This window comes from Myripristis murdjan, chromosome 11, assembly GCF_902150065.1.
Source record: "Myripristis murdjan chromosome 11, fMyrMur1.1, whole genome shotgun sequence".
Lineage (NCBI taxonomy): Eukaryota > Metazoa > Chordata > Actinopteri > Holocentriformes > Holocentridae > Myripristis > Myripristis murdjan.
Genome location: NC_043990.1, coordinates 20,409,446 through 20,435,725, shown reverse-complemented (window position 1 = coordinate 20,435,725; position 26,280 = coordinate 20,409,446). Strand labels below are relative to the sequence as shown.

At 43.4% G+C, this 26,280-nt stretch overlaps 2 protein-coding genes across 8 annotated transcripts in view; one reads left to right on the top strand and one right to left on the bottom strand.

Annotated features, from left to right (window-relative positions):
* Window positions 1-7,960, top strand: part of slc25a13 (solute carrier family 25 member 13) — a 46,688-nt gene extending 38,728 nt beyond the window's left edge. For both annotated transcript variants that reach the window (XM_030063033.1, XM_030063034.1), the window contains 4 exons: window positions 949-1,087; window positions 5,188-5,346; window positions 5,501-5,591; window positions 6,777-7,960. In XM_030063033.1, coding sequence (XP_029918893.1) covers window positions 949-1,087; window positions 5,188-5,346; window positions 5,501-5,591; window positions 6,777-6,960 — 573 coding nt within the window. In that variant the 3' untranslated portion in view covers window positions 6,961-7,960. The remainder of the gene's footprint in view (window positions 1-948; window positions 1,088-5,187; window positions 5,347-5,500; window positions 5,592-6,776) is intronic.
* A 93-nt stretch (window positions 7,961-8,053) lies between these two features.
* Window positions 8,054-26,280, bottom strand: part of dync1i1a (dynein cytoplasmic 1 intermediate chain 1a) — a 60,716-nt gene continuing 42,489 nt past the window's right edge. For all 6 annotated transcript variants that reach the window (XM_030063038.1, XM_030063039.1, XM_030063035.1 and 3 more), the window contains exons 13-18: window positions 25,608-25,721; window positions 24,534-24,667; window positions 23,960-24,104; window positions 15,211-15,351; window positions 12,049-12,174; window positions 8,054-8,943 (exon numbers count right to left, since the gene is read on the bottom strand). In XM_030063038.1, the coding sequence (XP_029918898.1) occupies window positions 8,833-8,943; window positions 12,049-12,174; window positions 15,211-15,351; window positions 23,960-24,104; window positions 24,534-24,667; window positions 25,608-25,721 (771 nt within the window). In that variant the 3' untranslated portion in view covers window positions 8,054-8,832. The remainder of the gene's footprint in view (window positions 8,944-12,048; window positions 12,175-15,210; window positions 15,352-23,959; window positions 24,105-24,533; window positions 24,668-25,607; window positions 25,722-26,280) is intronic.

Genomic DNA, 26,280 nt, shown 5'->3' with positions numbered 1-26,280 from the left:
AAAAATTAGATTATGCATTTCATCTTTGCATGTGTTCATTCATGCACACAAAGACACGCTTGCATTCTCTCTTCCTTTCCCACGCATTTGAGCCCTGTTCTCTCATACCCAAGCCTTGTGTATCTGCCGTTGAATTCTCTAACCCAACATGATATTAAGGCCCCTAGGCCGAGACCTTGTGAGGCGGCCTGTCTACTGTGCTACGATACAATCTCCTTGCTTTCAGCAGCCGCTCTGGCCCCAGCCAGCCAGCAGGAGGGACAGGCAGACAAGATGTGCCAGAGGAAAGAGAGGGAAAGAGATAGCCCAGGTATCTGCCAGTCCTCTGTGGGTGTGTGTGGAGGAACCGAAGGATTATCCCTCAGGAGTTAAATGAAGCCTGTCCAAAAACAGGGACACCCTGCCCAGCTCTTTAAACGCCTTCTGTTGACTGCAGTTGCTGTATCTAGAAGGTGGCAGCGGGCCAACAGGCTGGAAATACAGCAGGAAACTCAATACCCTTGATGATATGCCTTTGTTTACAGTGGCAGACAAGGAGCCATCTTCTCCTCCTTTCCTCCACCTTTCTTTTTTTCAGTCAGCCTGTCTGTCTCTCTCTGCATCTCAGGCTGTCTCACTCAAAACTTGATGTTGTCTTTCTCACCTGCTGTCAAGGAAAGAGTTTGCAGACATAGTTTGCATGTGGGGAGCCTGGCAGTGTTTGGCATGTTGAGGGAGATATTTCACTCAGTAGACTCTGCCATAGGAGATGAAGCTGCAGTGGAATAACTGATCTGTTCATAGACAGCTGATGAGTCACGTTGTGGCTTGGAACATAAATGCGCGTCTCTTGTTTTGCTCTCTTCCACCGTCCCTCCTTCTCCTCCAGTTCTCTGTCTTTTCGTCTTGACTTTGAACTCAACTCTGCCCCCAATATTATGACCTGACCTGTATATCTCTCCTCCACAGGGTGCCAAGGCTTGCTTCCTGCGGGACATCCCATTCTCAGCGATCTACTTCCCCTGTTATGCCCACACCAAGGCCTACCTCAGTGACGAGGATGGCAGGATAGGGCCAGGCAAGATGCTGTTTGCTGGGGCACTGGCAGGTAAAATACTTCCACCCACACCACCTTGATGCTCAAGCAGACATGGGATGGAGACCTAGGATCAGCCCTGTAGTGGCCTTTATTTTCAGAATAACATCAGCAACACTTTTTTTTTTCTTTTTTTTTTTTTTTAAACAAAAATTACACCTGCAAGATCTGTGAGGAATAATCAGGGTCTGTATTTACCCAGGAATGCTAGTCATCATATTATATGACCCATGACCAGTGTTTTTTTGTTTTGTTTTGTTTTGTTTTGTTTTGTTTTGCTTTTTGTTGCTGATAATTGGTAAAAGAGGGATGCAGCTCAGTACAAGGCCCTTATGACAATTACTGTCAGAATTACCAAAGCACCTATAATCACAGTGAAGAGTGCCCTCAAGGGTCTAAACCACGGACTTTCTGAAATGTTTTCCTTGAAGTGGTGTACATATATATGTATGTACACAAGAATTAGAGCATATTGCAAATATGGCTAACTACCCTTTTTTTTTACCCATTCTTTCTGCCTAGTTAATTTCTGCATGGCAAAAATATGCCAGCCTCCCTGTTTTTATTCAGCATCAGGAACCTGACCTACTTGTGGCTCCAGTGGGACTGTGAGCAGAACAGCAGTAAAGTGATGCTTTATCTATTTGACACTTAAAGCGGATAGCAAGTTTTAAAGACCACACATTACAGCATTTAATTGGACATATTTATACATTTGTGGTGTAAAATATATGTCTGTGTCTACGCTTGGAGTAAAATTTTGTCTCTATCAGTTTTGATAGTTACTGATAGTGAAACTGACCTCAGTAGCAAATCTTTTTATCTGTGTCTGTACTGTAGTTCTGTTAAAGGCTCTTTCATAATTGCATGAAGGCCTTTCCCTCAGATGTTTTTTGTCAGTATTTTACTCGTGTTCATGTAGTGTAAATGTTTTCCTCAGTCTCGATTTGAGAGCAGTGTGTCCTCTAGTTGGTGTGGCTTTTGGCCAAAAAGGCATATATTTTTGAGTGGAGCACATACCCACGCCAGCACGTGTTCTTGTTGAATTCCCGCGTAGGCCCCGAAGCTCCTCCCTCTCCCAGTTGTGACTCAATAAAGTATTTGGCTGTAAAAAAAATATGCTGGTCCCACCCTCTGAGCAACTGAAAACACACAGCAGGGACAGAAAATACAATTTGAATCGAGGTTGTGTCAAAACACAGTGTGTCCCCTCACGCCATATGCACTTCATTTAACACTTGATTCCTTTGCATCTGACTTGTTTAGTCTATAATTCCTTTAGTGTATAATATTGCATTTTAATACAATAGCCTTAACATGGAAGAGAAATTTCACAAGTCATTGTTTTTCCTTTTTTCTTATGTAACAGTATTTTGGCTACTGAAGAAGAAGTTTTTGAGTAACTGCCCACTGTGATTAATGAGCCAAAAAGTTAACGTCAAGCCCTGAGGCTCGACAATTTGTCCTCTTTGTGCAGAACATGAAAATTTATGAAATGAAATCCTTGCTATTGAAAGTTCAATAAGTAAAAAATCGGAATAGGGACATCACACCTTCATACAGGGGAGGGCTAGCAGCTGACAAAGTGTTGCAGACCTCTGGTGGCTGCAGGCCCCAGCAGTAGCAGAGCCCTGGGCCTGGAAGCCAGGCTGCCTCTGACCGCAGGCTCCATGGCGGTAGCTGCTAATTAGAGCGCTGCTCAGTGATTGGGGACTGGGGTTTTGGAGCCCTGTAGCAGGGAAGCGCCTCGGACGGCTGCCAACCAGGCCGGGAGGGAGAGTTTCCAATCCTAATATATTGGACATGTAGATACACACATGCAGGCAAGGAAGCACACATGGACACTAACACACACATCCATGTGCACACTCTGCATGTCTGCCCATTTCACTCACACACACAGACACGCACACACAAACACACACATACATGCACCCCTGAATTGATGTATGTATGTCTGTGTGTGTGTGTCTCTGTGTGCACACATAGCCTATGAGTTAGTCATAACAGTGAGCAAGCAGGCCTCGCGGAGCCAAAGAGCCACTGATTGATCAACAAGTTCCTCCTCTTCCTGTGTGAAAATAGGACCTTGACAAGGCAGCAATTTAATATTTGATTTTCAAAGGATTTACCATAAAGAAAACACTAATAAAATGGCCCAACACTCCCCTGCCAAGTTGGAGGGGTTTGAAATATATTAGCGTGAAAGAATTAATATTTATTTTGTATCCTCAGAGATGTGTCAGCACTGCTTTCTTTTTGATGCAGAGACACGGTGCAACACGGAAAAGTCATAAATTTTGCCTCCTCCCTTCATTTTTACTTTGGTTTCTTCCCGCAAAACTGGCAGCCATGGCCCACAGACTCCAAATTGAAATCCATGTTTTTTTTTTTTTTCCCCCCAAGTTTGAAATATTTATCATCCCCCTTCATACATTTATCAGCGGTTACAGCATTTTGGCAATTAGTGCTTTACAGTCAGCACAGGAAATTGAATTACATGCTCAGTTTGTACAGCATTATTTAGCTAAGCATTAGCCTGCTCCCTGAAGAAAAGAGGACTGGCCATCTCTAACTTGCCCAAGTTGGTTATGCAAGGAAGGACTGATTCTCTTTAATACAGGAAGAAAAGTAAAAAAAAAAAAAAAAAAAAAAAAACTCTAATACTAAAATTTTGTACTTGAGACTATATATCAGTAAGATACAGATTTCCAGTTTGAAATGGCTGTGATTGCTATTAGATGTCACTGTACTATTATTCAGCAGTTTTTCCACTTTGGTGGCACAAATCTCTGAGTCATGACAGTACACATCACAGCTCTTTGGCCATGTAGCCACCACTGTCTATATTTACATGGACTCCTATGGGAAGCGGCTGTTAAATGTTGAGAAAGTGGTTAAAAAAACAAAACAAAAAAAAAACACCCAAAACATCAGCTACCACTTTTTTTTTTTTTTTTTTTTTTTTTTAAGTTGAAACAAGTTCAGTTTTTCAGAAAAATGCCAAGTTTTATCATCTGCTTTTCAGCCGCCAGCCAATCACGACGAGAAGATTGCATGCAGAACTTTACAGTTGTGTCAACACCACCACCACAGTTTTTTAATTTAAATATCCGTCCAAAAAACACTCTTGGCAGCGCTTTCTTGACTCGGAAAAAGATCTTGGCAGCTGCGGAAAAAAAAAAAAAAAAGCTGTGTATGAACACGGCCTTAAACTTCCCCCTCTTTTTTCCTCCTGCCCTCCTCCTCCTCCTCCTCCTCCTCCTCTCCACATTTCCCCAAAGCCCACAGCAAACTTCCTCATCTCCTGTCTAACTTTTCTCACTTACCTCTCGTCTCCTCTCATCTGCTCTCGTCTCCTCGGCTCTCCTCTCAGCGCAGGTGGTCAGTCTCCACCGGGTGCCAGTGTGCTACCTAATGCTGAGTTGATCAGGGGTCTGAATAGCTCGTTTGGCTGTTACAAAAACCAAGAAGTCAGAGTAAATCGTCAAGAGGGCAGTTGATGGTAATGACCAAGCTATCGATGATTGAGCCCATTCATGGCTGAAGTGGCTGGAGTGGGGGCTGCGCAGTCACTCCCTTCAGTCAGCCAGTCACTCTCGCAGGCACACGGGGCACAGTGTGCATTGCTCTCATTACCGTCCATTGTCTGGCCCCTTTCAAATGCCTGTAAGAAAAGGGGGAAAAGAGGAAAGGAAGAAAAAGGGAGAGATTAAATAATGGCTTCGTTGGCGGTTCTACGCAGGGCTGGCAGTACCGATTGGGTGAGGCTGAAGTGATAGGAACTGGCCCCTACTTGTGTATATGTGTGTGTGTGTGTGTGTGCTTGGTGTAAGATGACCAAAAGGATCGAATGTGATGTGTTTTGAAAGAGGGGGAAAAAAGAAAAGATTAAAAAGTCCCCATCAGATGCGGTTGTGGTGGCGTGCCAGACTTCATTCAAATGCAGATCACCGCTCCACACAAATCATCTCATTTGTTCAGGGCTGGATGCTGACATGTGCACAGTATTTACAATCAAACATACCACATGATAAATAAATAATAATAATAATAATAAAAAAACAACAACATACCTTAGTGCTGAACCGCCGCTGGCTTCTTGTCCACAGGCATGCCGGCGGCCTCTCTGGTGACCCCGGCAGATGTGATCAAGACCAGGCTACAGGTGGCGGCGCGCGCCGGCCAGACCACCTACAGCGGCCTGATGGACTGCTTCTGGAAGATTCTCCGGGAAGAAGGGCACCGAGCCTTCTGGAAAGGAGCTGGAGGTAACGCACGCTCACAACGGCTGCCGTCTGATCGCAGCATTTGTGATTTTTGTGGACAAAGTCATGCTTACAGGGCTTACGTAGGCTACAGCTCATGATGCCTTTTAAATTAAATCGAACAAACTGATTCCCCCACCCCCACCCCTTCCTGCAGCTCGAGTTTTCAGATCCTCGCCTCAGTTCGGAGTCACCCTGGTGACCTATGAACTCCTGCAGCGGTGGTTCTACATTGACTTTGGAGGACAGTAAGTCACGCTCTGCTCACTCTCTCTCTCTCTCTCTGCCTTCCACGCAGCGACAGCCCAAAACTCTAAACCGTACTGAAGCTTTAATCCCCACAATCTAACTTTGAAATGAGAGTAATGTCATTTCTTGTGTTCACTCTTTTTTTTTTTCTTTAAAAGACAAAACTCTACAGGTATTACATTCTTTCCCCCTGTGAAAGAACACCCCCTTTAGGTACAGTAGGGTTAATTTCTAGTCGGCTGTTCTCTGTGGGTGTCCTCCCTCCTCTGCCAGAGAGAGAAATGCCACAAGACCAAAAATAATTTCAGAGCACATCAACTGACAGACTCAAGCGCTCGCTCAAAGCTCCGAATGTGACAATTTTCTCAAACTCCAGAGTCTCACTGCGCCATGATGCAGGGCAGACAGAATCAATTTGACTTGTACATGTACTTTCCCACTTCTGGAGCTGAAATGAGCTAATTTTCCCTCCTCAAAATAGGTCACTCTCGGGAATAATTTCACTCCTTCTCTAAAGCTGAAAACCTCCGACGGGGGAACGGACGTGGAGAATTTCTCACTCTCACAAAATGCCTTATGAAAATGTTGTATTTTAATTGACGCCCTGTTCTGCTGGTACAGTTGATATATTACACATGCATGTATCCATTTGGAAGCCGCAATGTATTTACATACAGCTTCTCTCCTCAGCGCTCACAATGGGCCAAAATCAAATGCAGATTGTGTGGATATTTTGTGTGGTTTGGTTACGGGTTGATCTGTGCTCCTTTGCTGTCCGTGTTGGCAGCGTATCACAGGACCCAGCATGAAATCAGTGTGGGATTTTCATTTAGTTATGCTTCTGCTGCTTCAGGAGGGAAAATATCGCCCTCGCCCACTTTTAATATTCGATTAAGATGTTTATTTTTGTGGTGAACATTGTTTAATATAAAAACTATCCCCTGTCCACGCGCTCCCTCTCCCCCCCTGTTTGGTTAACATAACATCTTGCACTGTCTTTAACTTAATATTGTTAAAGTGTATCACGTTTTCTTACTTTTATCGCGTTTTCTACTGCTTTTGTCTTTCTTCATCTTTCCATGCTGCCGTCTCCTCGGCCTTCTCTCGCTCTCTCTCTCTCTCTTCCCTCCTCAATTCTCTCGCCCCGTCTCTGGGTTTCTTCTCCGTCTCCCTCCACACCACAGAAAGCCGGCTGGCTCGGAGCCCACCCCCAAGTCTCGGATCAGCCTGCCGGCGCCCAACCCCGACCACATCGGAGGCTTCAGGTTGGCCGTGGCCACGTTCGCTGGCATCGAGAGTAAGTTTGGACTCCACCTCCCACGCTACACGGTGCAGGCCTCGCCCCCCTCCCACATGAGCACCCCCTGAACTGCTCGCTCCGTCTGTCCGCAGGGTGGGGGTGGAGGGGGGGAGGATGGGGGAGTGAAAAACAGGGCTATGTTTTTCATACATGCACTGATAGAGACAGACTAGTCTTTTGTTTCTAGGATTTTAATTTATTTATGTGTTGCTGTTTTTTTTTTTTTTTTGTCTTTTAAAAACATCATAATCTGTGAAACGTTCCAGTTGTATGGTAGTCTATATGCAACCATGTTGGTTAACACGCTACGTGACACCGGCTACTCAAAGATGTATTTGTGGTAGAACTGGTGTGCAGTGTTCTTTTTAATTTAGGCGGTCGTGTTTGATTGAGATTGTATAGGATTTTACATTCTGGTTGTTTTTCATGCGGGGCAGTCGTACATGCACACAGAAAGCAGAAGGGCTGGCAGAAGTTGGATTGCACCTAGACCGCTTACTTTCTGGGAAATAATATCAATAACTAGATAGATGCAGCTGTTTCCATTGTCTTCCATTTGTTGCTTTATATTTAAAAGAAAAAAATCTCCCCCATCATGTGGTCACACTATTTGTTAAACAGGAATAATTCATCAGAAAGTAATATAGCACACATCATACCGCCCTACTGTATATATGAGAAACCAGAGAGACATATTTTCATATTTATACTGCTTTTATGGTCCTATGTTGCTTTCTCAATATGTGGTAATTGATTAAATATATCTACAAAGAATATGACCAAAAAGTGATTGAATGTAAAGCCACAGCGTAACATACTGACTGTACACAGTGTTTGCTGTCTAAGGTGTTTGGTTTCAGATCTCCATGTGCTCAGATGTTGTAAAAATGTCGATAAGGGAGATGACACAGACTGCAGTTGTGTAGTGTGTATGTGTCACGATCGAGTATTGGAAATTGTACAGTACAGAGAATGTAGTATGTATATATGGTGTGTAATAATTGTGCCTTACTGTATGTATGGCAGCAATATGTGTACTGAGAGTAAAGAGAAACTTACATTAGTAAACAAAATGTTCTTGTGTTTTCCTTCAGTTTTTTTCATTGCCATGGTTTGACCGGACACATTTTTGACATAAGAAGCAAGACAGTTCTTCAGCGATGCTTTAATGGTAAACATGGCAAGGTAAACAGCGAGTACTCTGCATTACAATATACCTCTTGTTAATCATTACAGTTCATGAAATAATATACAGTAGTAGCTCTCTCAAGTTCAAAACATAGACAATGTTAAAACACACTCCTCCACTTGATTCACCGAACGGCCCTGTAACATCGACATAAAGCAGTTAACAAGCCGCACAACGTATTATAACGTCACCATAGTAACTTCATGTTTATGCATCTGAGTTATCCCATAAATGTGTTGCATGCAGGCATAATACGGAGAAAGAAGCACAACATAAACCGAACGTGACATTTTTTTGTGAACAGAATACAGCGTTACTCTATGGACCCTGTTTTGTTTTTACGGTAGTGCGTTGCAGTGTTACAGTACGCTTGTCGTCATAAGGCTATAAGACTGCCACTTTTCATATAGGCTCACGAGCTGCAAGCAACACATAACCTCAAGTAACTGGGCAAATAAATAAGGGTGGACAAACAAGTAGAAGTCAACAGTTTACCCATTAATAGACCATTTGCATTTACAGGGGAGCAAATGCAAAAAAAAAAATACAGTACGAGAAAGCAAGTCCTTCTGTGGACGAGACAGTTTACAGTACATAAAGTGAGAGAAACGAAGAGAGATGTAACCGAAGTGAGGGAGGTTGAGAAGCACATGCTACAATGACAGCGTCAAGAGCGCCGGGCCTCTGATTGGGTGAGATCCCCCACTGTGATACCACCTCCTTTAGTTAGTTTTTTTTTGGCAGTCTGATCCTATGAAGCCAGCTCCACAGGCCCCTCCTCCTCGCCGTCGGCCCGGTTAGCGCGAATCTCCATGAGGGTACGTGCAAAACGTGCCCAGTCGTCACTGTGGGCCACAGACAGCTGGGACAAAACATCACAGAGAAACACAGAGATGAATCAACGCACTGGGCTGACACATGTACAGCTAGAATTTATGACCCGCAACGCTGATTTGTTTTTTTGTTTATTTTTTTGAACCCTGAAGGAAATACGGAGGTATCTGTTTTCAGTGAAGGCTATTCATTTGAAAATGTGCAGCGATTATTCCCAAAAGAGTTGCAAAGGTCCATCTGATCATTACTTGTCAATAACATTTTAACCAAAAGCCCCCCAAAACACAGAATTTGCTGTAACACCTTCAGATGCTCTTTAGCTCTATACTGTAGTGGTAGTATCAGCTCCGAGGTGGAAGATTATCCACGGAAAACATCCCTGGCTGCTCGCCTTCCCTGTCATCTTCATCATCTTTTGAGATCCACTGCCTTTCAAGAACCTGCAGATTCAATCTTGTTTACACCACATGGACAAGTGTTAACTGCTCTGGTTTTGGCGATGGGAGAAAGCTGTTTATGTTCAAAAAATATTGGTTGTGCTGCCCTTGACCATAGGAGTAACATGGGAATTCACAAATTGAGTGGTATTGCCCTTTAAGTATCAAGCTGTGGGAGTCAGAATGAAAGGGATGGAAGCCGTGGCTGCCACCCAAGCTGCCTGCAACCGCTTTGCACGGCCAGGCTGTAATTAAACAGGAACCGGGAGGGGAAAGGCAGCCATTTTGAACCCCTTACCCCCCAGAGAGCTGGGCTGGCCACAGCCGGGGTGGGGTGGGGTGTGTGGGCTCGGCCAAACATCATCAATGTGGTGGCTGACATGATTTCTCTTTTAGCAACATTTAACCAGAGAAATAGAGGCTAAAATGTTAGAAATGTTATTGGTGCATCCAGTATGAAGCTTTCCCAAGCGGGCGGCTCCAAACGTTTTCATGTCAAGGAAGCCCACACAGCTCTGCATTAGACCACAGACAGCGTTTGATAAGGAACACATGTGACAGCGTTTTTGGATTTTGTAGAACTGAAATGTCCCAACTGAAAAGTGCCAACTATAAATATTCCTCCTGGTTGATACATCATCTCATTAATCTAATTTGTGTGGAGGGACATAATAGTGAAATAAAACCTTTTGCTCTTTTGCTGGACTCTGTGGAACCCTTCCATGGCCCTCTGGAGGTCCGCGGACCGCTCCACTCCACAGGGAACTGCTGGCATCTCTCGCTTCACACACTGTTGCTCGTTTTAGCTTCTTTTTTATGGGGGGACTTGTAGTGTCCAACCTTTCCACTGCACTCACTTTTATTGATGACTCTTCATTACCATCAACCCAGAGCGGAGGCCACCAGCTAGACCGAGCCTCTCTCCCACTCACCACACAACAAAGACGCTAAAATTAGCCGAGCGGCTAGGCTAACGTGCCCTTACACAGGGCTCCTAACCAGAGCCCAAAAAGAGCCCTCCAAACATGAGAGGGCATATAGGCACAGGCGGGGTGGTTGGCCACTTTGTGGTGCTGGCAAAGTCATGTGGAGGCCGTTTTAAAGAGACGAGAGAAGGGGGGATCAAATCAAACACATACATCCATGGCAATGCTGACAGTTGGGTAAACATACAGAGCTAAAAGACCTAAAATGGTCGGCTGTGGTGCGTGTGGAGGTTTTACTGTGAAAAAAGCACTTTGTAGTTCTACTCTATTTCACCAGCATTTTCTTCAATAGACCAAATATGCAGTGCATAGTTAGAGTGAAACACAACATGAGCACAGTATGTACTAAGAATGAGTGCATAGCGTGGGCTACTCTGCAGTATTTGTTCAATGGCATTTAAGGCACTATTATATTATAATGTTTTGGCCCAAATGTTGCAGCACATATTTTCCATTTACAGAACAATGTTTCCCACAGGTTGGCACTATAGGGAGAGGGATTATTGATGACTTGTTACTGATTTAGTGAACCAAGTAGTTCATATTTTTCACACACTAAAGTCACTCAATCTAGCATCGGCTAATGGCACTGCAACACTGGCTATTATACCGTCATCTGATTATCAAGGCTGTGTTGCAAGCTGTTCCTGCAGTCAGTTTGTGTTGGCCCAGACCCACGGTCACTTTAAGGAGCACAGATGTGCTGGGTCATGCGTGCAGTGAATTATGGTTATTGTAGTTCAGCAATGCTTTTGGCACTTTGGCAGCATTAAATCTTGCTGGTGTGAAAGGTGCAGCGGTAAGAAGTGCCAGCTTCATGCATCCAACACAAAAAGCTGACCTGGCAGGCCGACAACAAATGTTATATAGGGAACATTGTGGGGGAAATGCTGTAATAGAAGAGTATTTCAAAAGTTACAATAATTAAATATTGCTCCCTAAAAATTGGACTGAATTTCCAATATTGTTTAAGATTCATACTATACCTAGGAGCAGAATGAAGCTCTCACTCTGCTCTTATTTCTAGGCACCACAAATGCCATCTCAAAGCTAAGCAGGCCAGAATCTGCTAGGGCTGCCTGCTGACTGTCGACCAAACGTTATCGACGAGAAGAGTTTTCATTGGTCGGTTAGTCGCAGAAAACAAAACAAAATCAAATTCAATTCAGGTGTCGTCAACAAGACTAGATCAAAAGCTACTATATGGCTGGATTGTGTATGAAATGCTAGGGGGCTTTTAATTTGAAATGGTGGACACTCGGTTAGACAGGGACAGATATTGTTTACACGCTGGCCCCTGCGGTTATTAGACTATGGCGGGTAGGAAATCCAAATGGGATCATCTGCAGCCAAAGATTCGCCAACCATCATCGACCTCAAACAGCATTTATCATCTGAAACATTACCGTAGCTTACATGGCACTTATAACACTCTTTCAGCTCCAACTCAAACTCAACTCAGCAGCCCTAGAATCTACATAGTGTTTGTTAGTTTTTTAATGTGACCTACTGTTGCAGATATCTTATGCAAAAAATATCTAACCTTTATTTGAATCACCTGACACCAAATCCAAAAACACTGCTTAAGCCTAGAGCTGTTTTTTTATGATATATAAACCCTTTTATTGAAGTTTCTTTCTTTTTATTATTATTGTTATTTTTTACTATGCGTGATTCATCTTCTAAAATGCATATTATCTGTGACTGTACCTCTCCAGTATCATAAATCCAGACGCGCCCCTCTGAGTCACCCACAGCCACCTCCTTCCCTCCGGACGACCAGCGGACCCTGTTGAGAGCCGAGGTGCCCTCGATGGTCACGCTTGCTGTTGGCACCTGGTGGAAACAGAATAAAAACATCTCAGCCAGAATAATACAGCAATTTTTCTCCACAATTCTTTCTATTGATAATTTGTATCTATTGAACACATCCATAGTTGTTAGGGGAAGCAGGTTCAAGCCTCTATTGAAGCATCCTGACGACTTCTGACCTTCCTAACCTTTCAACAAAGTTCTGCAGTGCATTATTAGAAACTGCAGACCTCTCCTTGTCATTTTGAACACTGGCATGTATTCTGAACGGCAGCTTTAATCTGAAATATTTCAGTCTGCAGAATGAAACAAGGCACTGGCAAACCCTGCTGGACCTCCGTCCTGATGTGGAGTGATTTCCACAGGACCTACAGTTTTATATATATATATATATATATATGTATATATAAAAAAGTCTGTTTTCATTTTCTTGACAAGTGAAACGGTGATGTGAGCTTTTAACGAGCCACATAAATCTTTATAAAGCTTTCCAATACATCCATAAAAACAAATTTGGCTCCTGCCTGTAGGCAAAAACAAGCAGAAAACACAACATGCACATGATGGCCAGTGTTTCCACAAAACACCCCGCCATTCCCCTGGATACCTTTATTTAATATCCTTCCTTTTCCAAGGAAAATGCAGTGAAATAAAGATTTAAACTACAACCATATCTCTTAACTGCTCCTTAATTCTTTTTTATTTAATGACGCCAATAACTATTTTGTCTGTTACTAGAAGAAAACATTGTGCCATTATGGTCTGATTTACTGAAATCTACTTAACAAATGTTCAAATCTATCAAAATACTCCAGAGTTTGCCGTCAAAATTACAACTTTTAATTCAACTGGTTGACACACAGGGCTTCTTGTACGAGTGGTGTGCATGTTTGTTGCTGCTGGTGAGCCGATGCTCTCTTTAGTAAACAGGAATAGTTGCAGTGCACCTTGAAAGCCTGAAACCATGTGCGGTGTTTCCATAAACTGTTGCTGACATGTGGAAGGCGAGTCTGACACATGTCACCGGTGGAGACAGAGGCACTGGCATCATGTCGCCCAACACACACGGCCTCTGCTTATTTAAAGCAGCGCTAACCACCGACTGACTGCCATTAGCCTCCAAACTTCCACCGCTCCGCCCAAGTGGATCTGAACTGAGCGCTTTAAATTGGCTGTGTGTCTGTGTGTGTGCACGGGAAATGAGAACCAGGCGCGCCGCACCGCTCCGTTAATGTCGTTATGAGTGTGTGTTTTTAATACAACGGCAACAATGGAAGTCTGTTGCTATTAGACTTACTGTGTGCGTGTTTACATGTGCATGGGTTTGTGTGTGCGTGTGTGTATCTGTCTAAGCAAATGTTTCTCATAAAGCACATTGTTAGTCGAGTTATGCCGTTGATAATGAACTCTTCCTCTGTCGGTGAAAGGGCCGCTGTTGAGGGAAGCATGGGAAACTTGTCATCTGTTCTCTGGCTGTAGAAGGAAGAGCCGGCTTTAGTGCTGCGTTCAAGCGGTGGAGAGTGCAAGGTGTGTGTGTGTAAAGTGAGAGAGAGAGCGAAAGCTGAGAAGTTAGTGTGATGTAATGTGAAATCAGGGGAGATGAACGTTTGACATGAATACGAAGGGGCTGCAAGAAAAGCAGAGGAATAAGAGCGAGAGAAGAGAGCATAAGGAGAGGAGGAGGAGAGCATCTGCAGGGACTTGTAAGGTTGAAAGCCCTGTGGATGCTGTCTCCATGGAAACCAAGAGAGAGGGAGGATGGAGGATCCTTTCATCCCTACTTTTACCTGGCCGATCAAAGATGTGACAACCCCCATCCACCCACCCACCCACACACATACACACGTGCACTACTTTTCACACACACACACACACACACACACACACACACACACACACACACACACACACTTTAAAATGCTTTTTAAATGCACGTCAAGCACATATCAAGTCATCGATGTTTAAATGACCCTCGTTATTCTACTAACTATACTATTATCAGCTATAAATGTGTAATTTCTTATAATTGTACATTTCTAAGGTTAAAAAAATGGTGTCTAAATCATACAGTAACAAACTGTGTGGAAATTTGCAGTTCAGATGTGTGGTGTTATATTTTCACTATACATAATGTTCCTTTTATTCATTTCATTCATATATCAAAAAAAAAACAAGAAAAAAAAAACAATGGTTTGTAGAAAATGATATTCTCAGCATGATAATTAACAGGTATAAAGGACTGAGTGGCTCTCATTTATTTTAGCCAGATTATCATACATTAAAAATTCAGTAAAAGCTTTGGTCTTTATACTTGATTTGGAATCACATGAGCTTCTGGATGATGGTCACCAGTCTTCTTGGGGTCCAAACAATGATTTGATTGAGCTGAAAACAGATGATCCATCATGCATTAGCCTGAGACCTACACATCTCAAAATAAATCTCATTGCTCCAAAGCGTTGGGAAACTCAACCCCTGGCCTGAACTCTCTCTATTTTTTTTATCATTATTTTTGTCTCCAGCATGGGATTGCGGACTGAGGGTTGGGGCTCTCGGTTCGCGGTCTCCTGCACATCTGTGTACTCTGCTGACAGGACCGAGGCCGGGAGGGAAGAGGGGACTGGGAAGGAGGAATGAGCGGAGGGAGGAACGTTACCCGAACGTTGGACGGAGGTTGCTGGAACACTGGCGGGACGGCTGGGTGGGAGCCGGGGTGAAGAGATGTCACCCCGGCTGATTTAAAGCGAGGGCTGTGGGGAAACGCCCACGGGGGAATCTTCTGTGTGCGTGTGTGTGTGTGTAGGAAGGGATGTGGAAGGGGAGGTGGGGGTTGTTGGGATGGAAATGCTTGGGGTGTTGGGCTGTGTGGCTCGGGCTGGGGTCCAGCTACAGGCCCTGAGGACACACACACACACATGAACACACAGAGAGATGACACAGACAACACACCCATCTCGCCCACCCATCGACCTTTATCCACCCAGCAATGCACATGCGTGTGCATATACAAACACACACACATACACACACACACACACACACACACACACACACACACACCTCAGTGTCGTTGTTGAGGTTCCACAGGTCCAGGCGGCCCATGCCGTCAACAGCGGCAAAGAGCGCAGGGTGCACAGGCGACCACATGACGTCATACACGTAGTCAGCGTTGTCCTCAAAGGAGTACAGAGGCTTGTTGTGCTGAGAGGGAGAGAGAGAGAGAGAGAGAGAGAGAGAGAGAAAGAAAGAGAGAGAGAAGCATAGGGTTAAGTGCATTTGACTAAAACAAAGGTATAAAATGAAAAAGAGCAAGAGAGAGAGAGAGAGGGATTACATTTGATGACACACCAGAGAAAGCAAAAGAGAGAAACAGAGACACAGAGAGAGAGAGAAAGAGAGAGAGAGAGAGAGAGAGAGAGAGGAGTGGAGTGAGAGAGTGAGTGAGCTTCAGACAGAGTGGCGCTGCCTCAGCCTTGGGGCCTGTCTGGGTGCAGAGCCTAATTAAAAAGCCTTGCACATTCACACAGAGCCATAAAACCGCTAGGGGAGATGAAAGAGAGGGCCCCTCCACAAGGTGTACAGTAACCTCAACACAACAGCTGTCTGAGAGAGAGGGAGAGAGACCTAGAGAGAGACAGAGAGAGAGAGAGAGAGAGAGAGAGAGAGAGAGAGTTGGGAAATGGGAGAAAAAGGAAGGGAGGGAGGATAGGACAATGGCAAGAGAGCGAAGGGATGGAAAAGGAGGAGTGTGTGTGTGTGTGTGTGTGTCTGTATGTGTGTGTTGCATCTTGTATTGCTATACTTACAAAGACCAAATGTCTTTACAAGCATGGAAAGGTGAGGGAAATCTTCCAAAGTGTTTCCAGTGTTTTGATTTAAACCAAAGCCTTTTGTTTTGGCTAGTTAAGACTGAAATTAGGATCAGGTTTAGTTTTGGTGATGGTTAAGGTTTGGCAATTAATGGAGAAACTTGAGTAAACTTTTGGGTTTATGGAATGAATGTCATCAATGAAGGTTTTTACAACTATAGCAATAGGAGTGTGTGTGTGTGTGTGTGTGTGTGTGTGTCAGAGGGAGAATCCCCCTCTCTCAGACGTGCTGTTTAGGAATCCAGAGGTTTACGAACTGCATTCCTGACAGGTAGGGAGGCGGGAGGGTGGGAGAGAGGAGACAGGTAGACTGGGAGAGAGAGGGAAGGAATGTAGTTGCTCCCTCTCTCTCTCTCTCCCCCTCTCTCTCTCTCTTCTCTCTCTCTCTCTCTCTCTCTCTCTCCATCACTGCCTCTATCTGACCAAGTCAACAGAGACTGAGGCCAATGCATGCTTACGCACATGAGGGAAGCGCTGACACACTCACACAGCGCAGAACCAATTTCAAGCCTCGATCGAAGCTGTTTTCCAGCCGCTCGGGTTCAGTAAAGGTCACTTTTCTCCATCCCATGGCTTCAGTGTTCGATCAGCTGAGTCATCCCTGTTTTTTCTCTTCCCGCCTTCGCCTCTCCTTTAAAGTTATGTCTCCCCAACTTTCTCAAGTCACTTTTTCACACCATCACACTCTAAACCTAAGCAGCGTGGATGAGATTTCATTGTATTTTGATAGTTTGACATTGTCATTGAAAACAATTTCAAATATGCTTTTTGAACTAAATGTTCACTTGGATTATCTGGCCATTCTATCACTTGGGCAATAAGATGAATCAAGCCCTCCTCTTTACAGCGTCTCCAAATGTAAACTACTGTTTTGCTGTAGTCTGCCTATAATCTACCAGTCTCTAAACTAAGGCAGTTTTGGTAAATAATCCACAGTCTTAAAACATATTTTAAGATCAAGGTTAATCCTGGTGGCGCCACATGTGAAGTAACTCCTTGTCATTATCCTCCTTGTGCTAAGAGGCTGGGGAGCATCTAACAGGTTCAAACTAGAAATCTTTAGCAGGTATACGGCAGGCTAACAGGTAATGTCAGTGCGGAGTTCGTTGGAATAAAGTTGAACTGCCCATGGTGTAACATTGGTGGGTGATGCTAAAATGCTTTGTCTGCAGGTTCATCCCAGCCTCTGTGCTCTGGCCTTGCCTTTCCCCTACAGAAACCTTGGCATTGAAGGATGGATTTGATATTTTTCAACCCAGGCAGCACAACCTCGTGGATGTACAGTAAATAAAGCAATATATTATTGTAAATGCATACAGAAAGCACCATTTGCAACCATTTTTTGACTGTACAATTTCAAGATGTGTGTGACTGCAATAAGTTTCCTGTTTAAAAAACAAAACAAACAAAAAAAAAAAAACATTTTTATTTTGGTTTTTGAGGCCACAAATGAATGCACTGTTGGACTGTACTGGAGGCTAGCAAAAAGCTGCAGAGGGACATGTGTCTTGTCTCTAAAGCTCATGGTGAGGTTGTGCTATGTGCTGTTATAAAATCAACATTTTCACATGGCCTACATTGAAATACACTGAGCCTATAATTTAATGACCCACTGAAATTACAGAAACTATAGCATCTTTCAAGGCATTAAAGCCACTAAGAGTCCTTGATTCATTTTGTTTACTGGTTCAAAACTCCAAATGTTTTAGAGTGCTCGTCTTACACAAAACCCGCCACATCTCTTGGTCTTCTGTAAGAATCCAAAAATCATCTCCCCACTAGAGACCCTTTCAGCAGCAGCCACTCTGGTTCCATCCTGGCTGTGTTTGCATCCCAAACATCACGCTAGCTTGCTAGCTTCACATGAGATGTTTCAAACCACACGCTGAGGGCACCGAAAAGTTGTCATCAAATTTGAGTTTGTTATGGAACGTTTGATAAGCGCTGCCATAACGACACGCCAAGGCAGAATCCTCGAGCGAGGACCACGGCTACAATCTCATTTGCTCTTTTTGCAGATTTCTAGATCAGCTCATAGAGAGACACTCATCTCAATATAATCATTAACACTCATTAACAATCAGTTGAACTGGCTGTGATGTAGGCCTCTCATGAAGTGAGAGAAAGTCGAATGTTTATGCTCCATCCAATCATTCTGTAGAAGCTGTTTTTCGGGTCAAGAGAGCAAGACTGTTCAAGTTATGCACAATCATTACCCCACTCCCAGCTGTCGCGACATCTTCAGACTCTGGCCGACTTGAAATGTTTTCTCTAACCACAATATTTGCACCGCGGAGTGTAAAAACATCAGCCCGCTGGCCTTTTTGAACTGTGGGGGAACCTTCTGAATACATAGAGAAATCACGGTGTGAGTGTGTGTGTGTGTAAGATACAACAGTTTGAGATGGCTGTGATTGGTGGGTTGAAGGCAAACCTCAAGGGAATTTTAGGTAAGCAAAGGCAGCTTGCTTAAGGTGTGAATGGGGCATGTGCGGTGTGTCTGTGTTTGCGCACACACACACTCACACACTTTCACACATTCGGGTACTCCGCCTGCCCACACACACATAAGGGGTTATGTGGGATAGGAGACAGACATGCATTCCTGTGGTACCCCTCAAAGGAAAGGGAATTCCCAAATCCTGAAAAATAACACACTCTCCTGATGAAAATCCACGGAATGTTTTAATATCTGTCACGGGACTCTTCGCATATGACTTATGGAGCGGCTGCATGCAAATATGAGCTAAAATTCATAAGAGTGCTTTACTGCCTGTCACGGCAAAGCATGAAAACTGTAACTGTATCTCGCAGAAAGTCAAGGATATTATGCAATATGCATTATGTATTTTCCTCATACTGCATATCTTTGCCTTTGATTCTGCCTGTGTGTGCAGTTTAAGGCCCTGCTCGAGTTGGTGTCTCCGTCCCTCAAGGTTAGCATCACTTTCTTCTCTCCTTTTTTTCCCCAAATGCCTCCTGGCCCTTTGCCCTCTCTCTCTCTCTCTCTCTGGCTCTTGTTTATCCCTCCTTCCTTCCTTCTTTCCTTCCTTCTTTTCTTCATTCCTTTCCTTCCTCCTCCTCTCTCTGCTGTTTGTGGTCAGTCTCATGTCTCCACACTGGGAGAGCAGAGAGCAGCATTCTGGCTGCAGGCTGCTGCTGCTGCTGCTCCAGCTGTGGTTTGACATCTCTCATTTCCCAGCATGCCTCGGTTGTCCTTCCTGCCATCCCTGTCTCCTTTTGTCTTTTCTACCTCTCCGCTTTTCTATCTTTGTCAACTTACGAGTGGTTTCATGCTTCCTTCCTTTCGTCTAAACATTCCTGCCACCTCCTCTCTCTCGTTTCCTGCTTTATGCTTCCAATTGGTCCCTTCCTCATTTCTAATCTGTGCAGCACCTCCTTCTCTCCCTTTACTTCCTCCTGTTTTCAAACTCCTGGCCAACAGACCGGTCCAATTGGACCGACTGCTATAAACACCCAACCGCGATGGAGCCATGTCAACCCTCATACTGTCCGAGCCGGCAGCCAGCTTTGTTAGGTTGTCAGTCTCTCTGGTCCTGAGTCATACTTGAGCTAAACAAACTGCTCAAGTATCAGCTGAAAACGTCACAGACAGAATTGAGTTATCACACAAAACGACCAGCGATTCTGACGAACTGCTGGACCCAAACTGTTAACCTGTGAGAAAAGTCTGAATGTGCTTGCTAGAGTGTGCTTTCTTTTCTCATTTTGTAGGTCAAATATGAGTGACTTTCCTAAAACTAGCTTCATAACCTCAAATCACACAGGGAGAATTTAATGTATTATGGGTGTGACTTTTTGGTTTAACAGAGATTCAGTTTGATTCACTGATTGTCAGTTTGATTTATGGGTGATTTATGCCTCCGTGCAGTCTAAATGTTTTCAGTTGTCCAGGCATATGTACATCTGTCCAATTCTCATGAACATGATATCACAGGAACGCCTTGAGGGAATTTCTTCAAATTTGGCGCAAACATCCACTTAGACTCAAGGATAAACTGATTAGATTTTGGTGGTCAAAGGTCAAGGTCAGTGCAACCTCAGAAAACAAGTTTCACACAAATGTCTTAGAGGATAAAATGATGAAGTGATGACATTTTATATCCAAAAGTTTGAAGGTCAACTTCACCATGACTCCACCACAGGCTCATTGATTTTGCTGATATTGAGCTTCAGGTGATTATTGTTACACCATGTGACGAAGCTCTCCATCAGTCCTCTGTACTCCTCTGTAAACATTGTCTCAAAGTGAAGACAGCATGTCTGTCACTGGAAATTATTCAGTGGAATCATACATGTGAATAAAGTGATACCTTCTGTTTCTGTTTCAAAATACACTTAATACCTTTTAGTAAATTCTTTCAGAGTCTTCTCAAATATTATATAAGTCTGGACAGACATGGATGTAAACTACAACTTGATTGGGTGGAAGAGGCAGGATTTCTTTTGGCAGATCTATGCAACGGAATTGGCTGAATTCTTAATTTAGGCATTGATGCAATGAATGAACCATTACACCCCCAGAATATATATTTACCCCTTTCAGCTGATGGCTTGTTGGCCTTCTCTTAGATCCCAAAAACCCATTAGCCTGTCAAATGTTAACGAGGTATTTGTATTTAATGTATAAATACTGGGAAAGCAGTAACTGGAATATGTGATGTTGCTTTTCTCTGTTTTGTGTAGTATCTGAAACATGCCTGATCTTACCACCAAAGCAGCCATAGAACATATTAGCTAACTCCTCCACTCTCCGGCAGACATTCTGACAGATACAGTGACTGTTTGCTTTTTCCTGCCACTGAAATACTCCAAAATGGAACTCATCACATCGGTCGGTGAAGAAATGCCCCGAGTGGATGAGGCCACTCAAAACCAGCGAGAGGAGGAGTGCTCAGCTGAAAGTGGGTTTTTGACTAGGCGAGCTTTTGATTCAGGGAGCACACCCGCAGGCGGCAAGCAGTACCGCGTCGTCAATGTATTCATGTTTTTCAGTGACGGGAGAGAGGCAGCGACACAAACATGCACGAGCGCAAGCTTCCAGGCACTCTCACATGCTCATCTGGATGCAAATATACAGAGGAATGACTGTTGTATATGTACACTGTATTCAATCACTTGTATAAAATACGCTGCGCAAAAAATAACTGGAACACTTAAATCACACATTAGATCTTGATGAATGAATTGTTCAAGTTGGAAATCTTTACTGATTCACACTGTACAGTTTGTTGAGAACAAGATGATGTAACAATGGTCAATGGAAACAGAAATCATCAACCCACTGAGGGCTGGCTTCAAAATCACACCAAAAATCCAAGTAAAAAATTGAAATCACAGGCTGATACAACTTGTATGAATTTCATCACAGCAACACATAATGTGACTCAGTAGAGTGCTCAATTGAATTTAAGTCAGGGGAACATGAGGGCCAGTCAATGGCATCAATGCCTTTGTCATCCAGGAACTGCCTACCCACTCTGGCCACATGAGGCTGGGCATTGTCCTGCACCAGGGGGAACCCAGAGCCCACTGCACCAGCGTAAGGTCTAACAATCACTCTGAGGATTTCATCCCAGTACCTTAACAGCAGTCAGGGTACCATTGGCTATGATATGGAGGTCAGTGTGACCCTCCAAGGAAATGCCTCCCCAGACCATTACTGACCCTCCGCCTAACTGGTCATGCTGGATGTTCCAGACTCTTCCAGACACCTGTCACATGTGCTCAGTGTGAACCTGCTCTCATCTGTGAAGAGAACAGGGCACCTCTGGCAGGCCTAACAACGCTGGTGGTCTTTGGCGAAATCCAGTCGAGCTGCACGGTGCTGAGCACAGGTCCCACTAGAGGATGTCGGGCCCTCATGCCACCCTCATGGAGGCTGTTTCTGACAGTTTGGTGAGAAACACGCACACCAGTAGCCTGCTCGATTGCACCTGTGGTCACTTTGATTTGCACCAAAGCAGGTGAAACTGATTCACAATCACTTGTGCTTCCTAAATGGACAGATTGATATCCCTGAAGTTTTACTTTGTGACTTTCTGTTATACTGTGATGATTAAGTGTTCCCTTAATTTTTTTGAGCAGTGTATATGAGGACATACTAACATACAAAGACACAGACAAAGAAAATACTGAAAACACTCTGGGAGACTCATAGAGTGCCCCTAGAATTAGCTGGATAGCTAAATTTCATCTGCAGTGCTCTGGCAGGCATTAACAGCATTTTGTATTTAAAGTATCACATCATACAGAAAATAAAATGAAATACTCTATGTTGAGTACTTTGTGGTTGATGGTCACACAATTGGTAACGTTTCAGCCATGATTTTAATTGTGATTTAAGACAAGAGATGGTGGAGCATTGTCTGATAGTGCTGGGTATTGTGTTCAAAAAGTTTGCAGCTCTAAAGGAGAAATATGACCAGCTAAATTCAGTGAATCTTTGCTATAGTGCACAGTTTCCCCTGGTAGATGCTCTTATTTGCCTGATGTTAACAGAGCATAGTGAAGCAAACTCTGTGGGGGAGGACTGTGAGTAATCCCTTGACAGAAATCTTCTCTCCTGATTGAAAAATACATACATGCAGTCTTGCTAATATTTAAAATGAGACAATGCTGCGGTTAACATGTGTGCCACCTGCTGTTTTGTCTTGGCATTCACATATATTATGACATCATCTGCATACATCTGAGTCATTACATCAGGGCATACAGTATGAATGTCGTTAACATATAAGCTAAAGAGTAAGGGGTCCAGGATTGATCCCTGGGGCACACCTAAAGAGCAGTGAATTTGTGGGGAGTGCCTTCTTCTAATCAGTGCCTTTGCATTGTCAAACAGGACTCCATCCATTTCATAGTATTTTCAGAAAAATTTAAACATGAAACTTTGTAGACATAAGAACATTATGCAGTGCGTAAATCTCAAAACAGTGGTCCCACAACATCATCGCTGTCAAGCTTTAACTTAATTTGCTCTATGACATAACTGGCAGTCTCAGTTGAGGAATGCTTTCTAAAACCAAAGTTGAGTGAAGAGAGACATATCCTGTGTTCAGAAAATCCACAAGTTGCCACTTTTTCCAAAACGATGTGCCAGTGTGTTCTGTACTGACTCAGTAAAACAGCAGCAGAGATTTCATCAGGCTCAAGCACCACTCAATATAAATTCATTCATGTGGCCTCATATTGGCCAATTATAAAACAATTTCAGCAACAAGGCTGAAAAATGTTTAACAATCCATCAAATAAAAGAAAATTGCAATAATAATACTAAAATAGGAATTAGCAAAATGTTCTATTTACAAACAATATAATATTTCATCTTTTTCATGTTGATTTGCCTAAAAGCATACAAAAGAATGAATCACTCTCTCTTGTTTAAAAAAAATAAATCCTATATTGGCACAGATGGCACTTTGCCCCACTGAAATCAAAGAAATTACCACGCTGCAGACATTTTCCTCCCACTAGAAAACGGTTCTTTTTTTCATTGTGGCAAGGTAAAACTCCTTAAATGATGAGGACAGCTTCACTTGCTGATCTGAGCGCCAGATCTCATGTAGCTACACACCTACCCAAAGTCTCCCACACACTAACTTACATACACACACACACACACACACATACACACACACACCAGAAAGACAGATCCTGAATAGCCTTATTCTACACTCACACAATCCCCATCAACCCACCTACCTACTCACCTCCCCACCTCACTCATTCACTAACTTGCACACACACACACACACACACATACACACACAAGCACTGAATAGCCTTGTCACAGACACACAGTTCTACCACCCACAATACACAATCAACCCCCCACACCCTAAGCCAACCACCTCACACAAACACACACACACACACACACACACACACACACACACAAACACACACACACACCATACCTTGGTGCTCCAGAGTTTGACGGTCCAGTCGAAGGAGGATGTCACAAAGAGGTGGGAAAAATCGACGGGGCCCACAGCATTGTGGCAGCTGATGCCCGTCACTGGCCCCTGGTGGCCCTCGAACATCTCGCAGATGCCCGCCTTACTTTAAAGGAATGACACAAGTATGACATTCAGAACTACAATATTCAGCATCTTGGTCCCGCAGGGGCCTTGTGCATTTAAACTAGAAAAAAAAATCTGAAAATGTGATGAATTGTCCCACTTATATCCAAAAAACGCATTACTTGATTCAAGAATTTCAAAAGCAAATGAAAAATTTAAACCTAACCTAATTTAAACCTAAATATTCAATAACATGATAAAATGTATGTATATGTTTATTTATTTAGTGATCTCTTAACACAATAGAGTTGTTACAATGCTCAACCGCAAGAGGGCAATTGCTTTAAATTAAAATCAAAGTAAAAGCACCAGTAAAAATGTATGTTCTCATGCAGAAGTTTGTAATCTTTTGTGTGTGTGTGTGTGTGTGTGTGTGTGTGTGTGTGTGTGTGTGTGTGTGTGTACCGACCTGCCATGTCTAGATGCGGTGTACACGGTGCCCTCCTCGCTCCCCACCACATAGTTATTGACGTCTCCCGTGGGGAAGGCCATGCCTGTCACCGCCACCGGCTTGGATTTATTGTACACCAGTTCCATGCTCTCCTACACACACACACACACACACACACACACACACACATGTAAATGTGCACCCACCCACACAGTTATGCAAAGCATATTAAAATTCCAGTTGATGGACCACACTGGAAAAAATATCCATCTTCATTTCACGCTTCATTTCAACTTTTAAGTCTTAAAAGTTGATGTTTCTTTGTATTTGTGTCTTTAATGGATAGCTGACAGAGAACCCAGAGAAACATGTGTACATTTGGAACAAGTGAAATTACCTCACCCTTTCAAATATGTTCACTGCTTTTAAAGAAAACATAATACTACACTAAGTGAACTGTTAAGATGGATCCTGTTTTGCACAAACAATACCTGACACAACAGCAATGTTCAGACTAATTCATCACCACTCTAAGTGTATATCTCATTTGCAAAGGAGCTTTCTAGTTAGATAGCACTTTTTTAGAAATATGACTGCTGCTGAGGACCATCTCATTAGGTAGGAGGCAGTGGACACATCCCAGTTTGGTTATATGATTTGGCTAAATTTTAAACTTAAAGCCAAAAACCTTTAAATGTGATTATTTTAATGTGTTGCTTATAGGTAATAGTTTATTAATGAAAATACACCAGATAATTCTTGTACATTTTAATTTAAATTCATCCATGTATGTTATGTTAGTTAAACCTAATTACACATCCCTCTGCTGCCCAGAAAAGCTTTTATTTTTCTTGGGCATACTGTAAAGAAACTTGCTTAGTACAGCTGCTAGTCAGCCTACCAGAAATATCTTAACATGGAAATCAGTGTTAGTTGTGATGTTTTTGGTTGCTAGGTTGTCTACATTTAAATAACCTTTTGGAGAAAATCGGTTCCTAATAAGGAACGTTCCCAACGAGGCACCGAGGTGACAGGAAGTGTTTTTGCAAACAAGACAGACGCTAAGACGTGTGTGAGGAGTGTGTTGTGTACCTGCGGCTGGGAGAGCATGTCCAGACTCCAGGAGCACATCCGGCCGTCTGTAGACACAGTGATCAGGTTGTTGGCATTCTGGGTGCCCACCACGTTCACACAGTACACTGGGTGCTACACAAACACACAAACAAAATTATTTTATTGCACTATAGACAACACAAAACATTAAACATCATAATATGCAAATATCATACGACTGTTAACTGTAGAAACAGTACAATGTGTAACATACAATTATACATAATTAATTGGGCATCCCGTGTTATTTATTTGGTTTGGGTTAGATAAATCACTTGGGATAATGATGAAGTCACTGAATTTGATATTGCAGTGATCATTCAGTTTCACCCTCACACAAATAATCTCATCATGAGTGTTGTGAACTGGGCCAACAGATTCAACGGGCTCGGGGTAAATTCACCAGATGCCAGTGTGCAGTGGACCTTTCAAATGGCTCTACGTCTGGGACATGAGCTGCAGTGCAAATCCACAGGAGTGTGTGAAACCATTATGTCATTACTGGGCAGTAATTGATTTGTGTACTGGGCCCCACAAAGGCTCCATTCAGCGCGGTACGGGCCGGCTGGGCTCACTAGCTGGAGGGGACAGAAGACACAGCCACTTTAAACCTACAGCATGGATGGCATGTAGTTGGACGTGTGTGTGTGTG